Below are 10,471 nucleotides of genomic sequence, written 5' to 3'. Positions count from 1 at the left end.
ATATTAAGATCTGAGGTAGCTAAGTAATGCTTTTTATTTTGAGGTAGATCATATTTATAATTGTCTCAATTATGTGATAGTTAAGTCAAGATGATGACATTCTTACAACCATACTCAATTAACAGATAGCTAAATCAAAACTATCAATATCTTATAATGGGATTATTTCATATTCATATTGTAGACTAGAAATATTTCATATCAAGATAGCATTTTATTCATAAGCTAGTTGAGTCAAAATTCTGGAAATACTACTGATTTATTTAAGTAAACATTTTTTGAATGTGATCGTATCTAGTTAAAATGAAAATCTCATCGTTGAGGATTAATCTTGAGTCAATCTATGGGACAATATATCACATTTATGTTTTATAAATTCTAGTTTTTTTCCTGTTGGTGAATGAAATGCGCTTCTAAAGGCTTTTCAATAAAAGGTCACATTAAAGAAGCGCAAACGTATCTAGCGGTTGCTTTCCTGGAAAACTACTCTACCCAGAAGCCTTTTCTACAACAACACAACCACGGGCTGTGCTCAACCAATCAGAGCTGGGTCCTGCTGCTCTCCAACTGACGTGTCGCATTGGATTGTTATTGGGGGAAAAACACGGAGCTTCTTTAGATGCCATTTCTTTAACCAGAAGGTAGTTGAAACCATGGCGGAGCCAAGCAGACAGGATATTTCTGCCATTTTCAAGCGTCTGCGCTCCCTTCCAACGAATAAGGTCAGTTTTTTTGAACGACAAACGTTGGGGTGTCTTTAACAAGGAAGTCCGCTAAAGCTAATGAGATATATGACACGTCGCACTTTGTTAAAAAAGGCCTGTGCTGGCTCCTTTTAACCAGATTAGTCAGCTTTTCTCCGCTTTTTTTGTCATGGTAAATTATCCTCACTGTTGAAAACAAGTTGTTAATACATCCTAATTATCTTCTGGCTACAATTTAGACGAAATGACCGTTTTTTAAAAGTTAATTACTCCAAACAGATGTAACGCTAGCCAAAACGGATAGACGCTCGTCTCATCAGTTTTGTTTGTTTAGGCTTTGTTTTCGGGCGTATAGTCCAAACTAAATACTGACACACGTCTCTTCAGGCTCCGTTAATGGAAATAAAAGCATTTACAATTTTACTGTATGCTACTTTAAATTGTAATTCAGACCCAGTCGTCCACAGCTGTTTGAATATAAATGTACTTCTGACCCCCACAGCTGTTTGACACTGACTCATAGAGTCAGGATTTATTTTTTATTTTTTTTATTATTCGTTTTTGTGATCAATTCTTTCTCTTTGTTCCTCAGGTTTGCTTCGACTGTGCAGCTAAAAACCCCAGCTGGGCCAGCATCACCTACGGGGTGTTTCTCTGCATAGACTGCTCTGGGACTCACAGGTCACTGGGAGTGCACCTGTCCTTTATTAGGCAAGACTCTTTCCTCTTCCGACAATTGTTCAAAGTCTTGGCAAATTGGATGAAGAGCTCATGTGGGCAATTTTCAAGTTCTCGACTTTGACTGGACCGTTTCAATATGCCTTGATCTAAGCTGTTATGTTGTTTTAATTTTTATGGAACCAAGCTCTGATACACTCATTTCAATTCATTCATATATTGCAAAAGCACAATCTATTACCAAGTATTTCTGGTTTAGTTTCTTGTGCATATTTATTAGTATACTTGAAATAAGAGAAAACTAATTTACAAGTAAGTTTTCAGCAATAACTTTGAGCTTGTTTTTTAAGTTAATAATTCCTTAATATTGATGAAAAAGCTCTAGTTCTATTGGTAGATTATTTCACTTATAACATGGGAAAAACATTTTTCTTATAAGTGAAATAATCTGCAAATGGAATAAGTACTTTTTCTTCAATATTAACAGATTATTAACTTAAAACAAGCTCATATTTCTTGCTGAAAAGTTACTTGTATGTTACTTTCCTCTTCAAGTGTACTGAGATATTTCTATTTTTTGGTATTATTATTTTTTGTTTTTCTCTTTTCATCAACTTATTCTGTTGTTTAATAGGTTTTGTACAGTACTTTGGGCCTGTTTTAAATCTGTTTTTAATACTTTCTCTGTTCTGTCACACAGGTCCACTGAGTTGGATTTTAACTGGTCATGGTTCCAGCTTAGATGTATGCAAGTGGGAGGCAATGCCAGTGCTGTGAGTGCCGATAGAAGAGAGGAAACCTTCATGTTCCAGCATCATTTGAAATATGTTAAATCTTCTCTGATTGTTTTTGACTCTGCTTTGACAGATTGCGTTTTTCAATCAACATGGGTGCAAAGCTGGTGCTGCTAATGCTAAATACAACAGCCGTGCAGCCCAGCTGTACAAGGAGAAGATCAAAACTTTAGCCACACAAGCTACCAGGAGTCATGGCACTGAGGTAAAGCGAACCCAAAACAAGTCTCTGGCAATCTCTGTTGCTTCCTTTACTTATCAAACTTTAGTTAAAAGTGTCTAAGCTAATATTAATTGCTGCGTTTGTCTTTTTCACTATAGCTGTGGCTTGACAGTCAGGGTCCTCTTTCTCCAACCTCACCAGAGGACAAGCAGGTGGACTTCTTCAGCTTGCATACACAGGTAAGGAAATATCGAAAAGATGCCATTGTTTTATGATTATCATATTTTTTTCAGTGCAATGATTTTAGTGTTAGTTTTATTCTGTCTTTGAATGCTTTTTGATCCTTATGGTGCCCTAAAACTTGACTTTATAACAACTTTTACAGTTTATTTAGCTAACAATATGTTACAGATGTAGATTTAGAGTTACTGTATTTTTTTATAATACATTTATTGTACATTTTGGCTTTGCCTGTGAACGAAAATGTTTATTTAACTTAACTGCAACCACTACGAAGGGATAATTGCTGAGAAATCTCCATATAATTTATGCTGATGCATCAGTTATTCCTCTGTATGCTTACAATCGCCAGTAAAAGGTTTTGGCCTTTCTGTCTGCCTTCCAGGATTTACCTGAAAATCTAAACATGGCCAAAATGAGTCTCAGCAGCCCCACATTAGAAAAGCCTTCAATCGAGGAGAAAGATGAAGATCGAAATGGTATCTGTAGTAACAGTAATAAAAGATCTCTCTTTGTCATTTAAAAAAAATTTATCACCCATCCAACAAACATGCAATTTGATTTCAGGAAACACAGAAGAAGGCCCAAGTGTTGAAGTACTAAGTGTTTCCCCAAAAGCAAACCTAGGTTTGTTTGAAGTTTTGTCTATAGAAATGATTCCCTTTAATGTATTTAAGTAAATTTTGTAACTCAATTGTAATAATTGTAGAAAAAGTAAACTTGTTTTTTGTTGTTGTTTCCAGAGCCTTCCTCACTTCTAAAAAAGAAACCAGCTGCTGCCAAGAAAACGGTAAATAGAAAGCCATGTTTTGGAAACTAATCTCTTATTCATTCACTCTAATTGTGTATTTGCAATGAATTCTATTAACTTATTAGAAAGGTTTTGACTATTTTAAGTAATAAACCATACAAGTTGTTACAGTTTATCAACTATAACTCAAGCCACCATCAGAAATGTTCAGGTTAAAATTATGAAGTCTATGTAACGGTACCCTTTTTGTCTATTTCCACTGGTAATCCTGAATCTGCCAGATGTATGAATACCTTCATACATACCTTCCATATAAATGCGAAACCTATCAGAAAAGATATTTTTACAGCTTTATTAGACCTATAATGTGTCACTGGCACAATAAAATAAAAAATAATCAGAAAGAAAATAGATAATGTTTTTGTAAAATAAAATAAAATTGTAGTTTGATGGGGTCTAAATTTGAGTTGTTGAATTAGAGTTGATCAAAGTTTGTCCAAAATACTTACTACTAAAAAAAAGGCAAAATGTCTAAAATGTTGTACAAATTCAAATACCCCCTGTTTTTTTCTTTTTAAAAAAAATTTTTTTTTTTTTTGACAATTTAAAAAAATAATTTTTTCATTTGAATTTGCATTCTGGGGGATGTTGTCAGAGAAAAAGGCTTTAGCCATCCAAACTCTCCCAACAGTCAGCTAAGCTAGGTTGATGGAATCAACTAGCTCACTGGCTCTTTGGTTACTTAGCAACCACTCTCACTCTTTGGTTACCTAGCAACAGTCTGCTGAGTAAGTTCCACAGCAGCAGTTTAAGGTTTCGTCACTGTGCCTCATAACTGCTTAAAAATAAAAAATGGACGCCACCAGTTTAGTAGTACTAATCAATAATTATCTATCGGCTGATATTAAGTGCTTGTGTTGGGCTACGTTTTTCAGAAAATGGACTTGTCTTCATAAATGTTAAATTTAACTGGGATTTTACACACATTCTTGACGCCTCTGTCTGCAGCTGGCCTCTAAGAAGGGCGGACTGGGCGCCCAGAAGGTCAGCAGCCAGAATTTCTCCGAGCTGGAAAAAGCGGCTCAGGCTGCCGACAAACTCAGAGAGAAAGAAGAAAGCTCCGCCACAGGCACCAAAAGGAACATCACACCTGAGGACTCCATGTGAGAAAAACCACCTGAAATAACCATTAAAGCATAACCTTGTGTGCTTTTTAGTATCTCTTCTTACTTTTTCCCCCCCAAGTGCTCCATCCATGCGTCTGGCCTATAAAGATTTAGAGCAGCAGAGGAAAATCGGGGAGCAGAAGCTGAAGGGATTGGAGGGGAAGAAGAAGGAGCAAGCTGAGCGACTGGGCATGGGTTTGGGTATGAGGAGGTAGGATGATGAGGATTAAAATATCCGTTTGATTTGTCTGTGTCTCGTCTCATTTGGAGTCTGTTCTGTTCGTCTCTCTGCAGCGGAGTTTCTCACTCCGTTATGTCAGATATGCACATCATCCAGCAGGAGAGTCCGCTCGGAGCCAAGACCACCAAGGGCCGCAGATTTACTGAGGAGGACGAGTACGAAGGGACGTTTAGCTCAAGGTCAGATAAATCTGTATGAACACAGCTTTAGGTTAGTTTTTGTTTTTATTTTATATATTTCATAAGTTAGGCTTTTTGTTTCTTCGTTGCAAGTTTTTTTAAAATAAACTTATCTAGATGACATTGTATTTCCTTAGTCGTTTCTTGGTAAGTTGGAAAGATTAATTATATTCACAGCATATTTAGCTTCCAGAAAATTGAAAAGCGCTTCAAATTAAATAAATAAATAATAAATAAATAAAAGCCTCTGATATATTTAAAGTAGTTTTACAATGTAAAATTAAATTAAATTATGAAATAAGTAAATGTTGAGATAAGTAAAAATAAATCTTGAAATAAAGAAATCTTAATCTAAATAAAAAGAAATATAAAATATTTCTATTGAATGTTATTTCATTGGAACATTTATTTATTTAATTGAGTATTTATTAATAATGTTTTAATAACTTCATTTATTTAGTTAGTTTAGGATAAAATTCCTCTCCTTTTCCAGTTATTTCCGTCTGCCAAAATATTCTCCAATAGTTTAACTGTGGCTGTAGTTAAACTAAATAAGATGTTTTCTGATTTACAAGAATGCTGCAGCAGTGCAGTTGGAATAATATGCAGAATTTAAAATTTGCATACTAAAAAGCAGAAGTCTGCTACTAGTTTTAATACTAACTGGCTTTTTTGATGTCTTGTTCCAGACTTTTTTGTGGGAAACAAAACTGTTAGAATCGATTTAGTGTTGAAGCATCTTTCTGTTTTTTACAATGACTGTAAATCTCTTTATTTATTTATTTTTTTTGAGGAATGTTTCACGGTTTGAGGATCAAACAGACACCTCTGATCGATTCGCTATGCATTGGGGAAATGATGGCGGCAGCGGAGGAGGCTGGATGAATGAGAGCAAGAAACCAGAGCCGGACTTCTTCTTGTCCGCCGCCGTGTCTTCATTTGACGACAGGTAGGATGGTTTTGGTACTTATATATTTTGAATTATTTATAGTTACTTTTGGTATTGCCGGTTATTTTAGCCCTTCACCAACTTGTACTCTTTGATGTTAAGGTAAGTTTATGTGTACAGCACCACTCAAAGGATTATTCAAAGTGCTTTACAGGAAAAAAAGAAACATGGATGCAAGAATTGGTGTTCACGCATCACTTAAAATAAAAAAATATGTAAAACAGTGGACAATAACATAAAACATGTACCAGTTTTTTTGTCCTGTTTTCACAGGAAGCCTTAACTCTTCTAATACTCTATGAAATGCTGTTGAGTTGATTTAATTATAACCTTTATGTGGTTGTTAATCCGTCGTAACGCCTTTTCATTCTCTCTGATCTTGGTCATTTCTGATTTATAACTTTGCATTTTTTGGGAACAAAACGGTTACTTCTGTCTTTTCTGCATTTCTAATTTATTTTATAAAATATAAAGTTGCATAGAATCAACTTATATTTTATAGAGGATATTGTTGTGATAATCTGCACTAGTGGGATTAAGAAGATGTTGAAAAGTATAGTGGCTTGAGAACTGAGCCCTGATCAATCCACATGTGATCTGTTTTACTCTGATTCATAACTACAACGTTACTAGTCTAATCTTTTTAATTTCATTCATGAAATGAAACAATTGGACGTGTCAGACCTGGATAGAATAATGTAAAAATAACAATTGTTGAAAAACATCCAGAAATACTTGATATTTTGAATTAAGACTACATGGTGTCCAAACTTTGTAACTTTGATTACAGTTTTTAACTTATTCTCATGTTGAAGAGAAAAATACACCTGGGTATTTTAGACCCACAATGAGAATGTTTAAGTAGGAAATGATGGTATGTAATGGAAAATTGATCCAAAATCTTTTAATTTGCTTGTTTTTAAAAGTTTGACTGGAATATTATGTTTCTTGTCTTGTGATCTTTATTTCTTTACTACCTGAGGATTTCAAGTCAACTCAAAGTGTAACAGAAAATTAAACATTAGAGCTATTTTACAAAGTACTGTAAAATGTATTCAAAGTATTTTTTGGGAGGTTTTCTTTTTAATGGTTAAATAGTTGCATTCCTGTGTTTAACGTTTTATCAACAGACCCGTTGCCAGGAGAAAAGCTGACTTGCCATCCTACTCGGATTCTGGAGAAGCTCAGAAAAAGTTTGGAGATGATGTCAAGGCGATCTCATCTGACATGTATTTTGGAAAACAAGACAACTCTGAGGTACAAAATGAGCAAAATCTGCATTTTATTACTATAAAATGAATACAGTTATTTCCACAATTATAGGAAAACTGGAGAAAAAGCCAATTAAACACACAAATTGATTCACCAAAGTGTTTTAAAAAGTAAAATGTTCTTTTTCTCTTTAGTACGAAACCAGGACGCGACTGGAGAGGTTTTCAGGGAGTGCCTCAATAAGTTCAGCAGACCTTTTTGATGATCCAAAGAAAGAAACTGGTAAGAGACAGCTTATTTCTTTGGTCAGTTTTTATACATGTAGTACAGAAGTTATTAATTTATAAATTACAGAATATTTTTTGTGATTTTTTTTTTTTCTTCACATTTTCCATTTGTATCTAATTTCCGGACTTCCTCATAGTAGCTCTACTCTTTCTAAATGTAAAATTGAGAAATGTGTCAAAAAGTAAGCGAATAAAAAACGAGGCAGTCGAAATGTCAACTGTAGCAGAAGGAAGTCAGGAGAAATGTCTGAAAGCAGTAGGTTGGACATCCAGCAAACCATCACCCTGCTGAGAGATTTAAAAGCTCTACTTTTTGAGACGAGTCTGCCTGGTATGTTCTGAAAGCTTTCAGGTAAACGTAGTTTCTTCTCTTGTGACATCAGAGGAATTAATATCTGCTCGCCCTGCAGTGATTGTGGCAACCATAAGAGTAGTGAATGGAAGCACCTGAAAGTCCCACTTTTCTACCCAAGATCAGTTTGTGTTTTACTCATCAGGGATTTTTTTTTTTTTTGTTGACACGTCTGGACCTCTGCTCTTGTGTTTGACCCTCACTTCATGTTTACAGGAAGTTCATACCGTCTGAGCAACGTGCTGCCCAACGCTCCCGACATGTCGCAACTCAAACTCGGCATGCGCTCAGTCGCAGGGAAACTGTCGGTCATGGCTAGCGGCGTAGTCAACACAATCCAGGTTAGTCAAACACTCAACACTCTGGGAATAAAATCAGACTCCTTTATATCTTGTTAATAACTTGGTTATCTTATGAGGAGAAGCGGCATTTATCATCTATGCACCACAAATATGGAACAAACTTCCAGAAAACTGTAAAACAGCTGAAACACTGACTTCCTTTAAATCTCAACTAAAAACCCACTTGTTTAGGATTGCATTTGAAACGTAATCAATTGCAAATTTATTGACGGAATCTGACTTGATGTTGTGTTTTGATTCTTGATTCTGTGTTGCATTGTGTTTTTGTGTTTGATTTGATGTAAAGCACTTTGACATGCCTTGCTGCTGAAATGTGCTATACAAATAAAATTTGTTTGATTGATGTTTCTTTTTTTGTTTTCTTTTTTTAGGACCACTACAACTCCTAAGTGGCAGTGTGAACATAAATTGCATTTCCAGGAGCTCAGACATCGATGCCCGTAGCAAGTCTGCACGTTTACCACCAAAATTATGCTTTGTACATTTTTGGTATTAAACCACATGTGCAGGTATGAAAAAAAAAAAGGAAAAAGATGATTTTTGTTTAACTTGGAGACTTGAATATCCATTACTTTGCTTTAAGGTTTCTGGGTTTGTGTATTTAGAAGAGCTGTAATTAGCAGATGGAGTAGCTTAGAGGTGTCATGAAGAGTTTTTCCTTAACGCCTGTTTCTCTTTTTTTCTTTATTTATTTGATCAAATCCACACTATTTGGGTTTCACCAGGTCATCATGCTGTTAAAGACTCCTCTTGTTGGTTCACAAAAGCTTGAAAGTGTCCTTTTAGTCCCCGAAGTGCACTTAGGTTTGCTTCCTTACAGAACGGACCAAAAGACGGCAGAAACCGTGAGGGACCAGATGGTTTTCTAAACGTAAACTACTATTGATTCTCTGAGTTGAGCTCATACAAATGAAGTTACCAAAAGAAGACTTGATTCACTAAGCTTTCATACAATATGGTGGGAGGTTTATTAACATCCATCATGGACATGAATGTCATTTTTAATTTTGGGCTTCAGTTAAACTGCTTCTTTTTTGTTGTTTATTTTGTCAGGGTGACGTTTTTAAGTAACAAACAATTTTGGAGTTTTTAAAAATGATTGATTGTTTGGTATAATCATTCTGCCTTGAAAACAGTTTGAAATGCATCTTTAAAAAAAAATGGCAAATAGTATTTATGACCATATTTATCATGGAGTCGGATGGTTAGCTCAGTCAAACAGCATGAAAAGGCACAAAAAACTTTGTAAGACTAAATTATAAATGTAAAACTGGTTTCCTCATCTCAATTCATCAAGACAATCTATATATATTTTTTGTTACTTAAGTACCATTTTTAAAAAATCTGTTTACTTCAAATACGTTCATTGCACTATTTAAAGTGTTTAATTATTGTAATATTAAACTTTACTAGAATTAAACATGTGCCTTTAATGCTGGTACGGTTGGATTTTGTATATTTTACAAAATTCTTCTGTATGAAATCTTGTCACTTTTGTTAGTTTGTGAATCTTCATGTCTGCTTTTTATAAATATAAACCGTTCCATTCTGAAAATTGCCGCCTCTTAGTCACTTAACTAATTTTGAAATATCTGTATATATTTGGCATGCAGAATGTGTTTGATTACTCGTCCTGGTTCAACTCAGTAGTTTACTAATAAAAAAGAAACGTCCAGGAATCTTCACAGTCAGAGCAGAAGTTATTCACTAAACAACGCCGAGGATTTGCTTGGAAAATGCGCCAGGCTTTAGCTCCGGATTTCCTAAACAACCATCTGCTATTTTTTTGGTGTTTTTTTGGAAGTCTGGTACTCAAAGATCGAATGTCACCGTCCAAATGATGCACTAATACCTCCTAAATTTCTATTATCCATTACTTGACTGGTCAGAGCTATTTTGGATAGAATGCTAACATTAGTGTGTTTTCTTTTTGTTTATTTTGGAGGCAAAAGTCAAAGAATTTTACACCGTTAACGGAACAGAAACACAGTTTGTTTGCTCCCATCACCATAAGCCTTGGGCCAAATATCAAGGTTCTTTATGCGACCTGATTGTAATGTTTCGGTGTGATTCTTGCTTTCCGTTTACTTTCAAAATTAGTTTGAAAATTTGCACATGGCAGCTTTGGCCTGGTTGTTTTTGGTCTCCGAGTTAAAAATGCATTTATGTTTGCTTTGTCTCTTTTTGTATGACATTTTGCTTTGTTACACGTTTTTCTTTTTTTAATTTTGCATGTTCACTCTGTAATTCGTACAAGACAAATCCTGAAAATAAGATGAAATCATAGTTTCCAGTAATAGCTGTATAGTACAGTGTTGTAAAGAGGTTTTGGTTATCATTTATACATAAAATAAAGCTACTGATGATCATTTTGTCCATTTTTGACTCAAATA

General features: G+C 34.8%; 1 protein-coding gene across 1 annotated transcript; it reads left to right on the top strand.

The window, feature by feature from the left end:
* The first annotated feature begins 517 nt into the window (after positions 1 to 517).
* arfgap3 (ADP-ribosylation factor GTPase activating protein 3) lies at positions 518 to 10,447 on the top strand. Its single transcript, XM_044107748.1, has 16 exons — positions 518 to 722; positions 1,297 to 1,415; positions 2,083 to 2,155; positions 2,250 to 2,381; positions 2,498 to 2,578; positions 2,965 to 3,058; positions 3,147 to 3,206; positions 3,323 to 3,369; positions 4,339 to 4,493; positions 4,576 to 4,707; positions 4,791 to 4,916; positions 5,710 to 5,865; positions 6,996 to 7,122; positions 7,272 to 7,359; positions 7,933 to 8,057; positions 8,450 to 10,447. The coding sequence occupies exons 1-16, from the start codon at positions 654 to 656 to the stop codon at positions 8,465 to 8,467; spliced, it is 1,602 nt and encodes a 533-aa protein (XP_043963683.1). The 5' UTR covers positions 518 to 653; the 3' UTR covers positions 8,468 to 10,447.
* The last annotated feature ends 24 nt before the right edge of the window (positions 10,448 to 10,471 follow it).

Source organism: Gambusia affinis, linkage group LG23 (assembly GCF_019740435.1).
Source record: "Gambusia affinis linkage group LG23, SWU_Gaff_1.0, whole genome shotgun sequence".
Taxonomy (NCBI): domain Eukaryota; kingdom Metazoa; phylum Chordata; class Actinopteri; order Cyprinodontiformes; family Poeciliidae; genus Gambusia; species Gambusia affinis.
The sequence above is the reverse complement of the archived record's forward strand: the minus strand, read 5'-3'. Positions and strand labels throughout refer to the sequence as shown.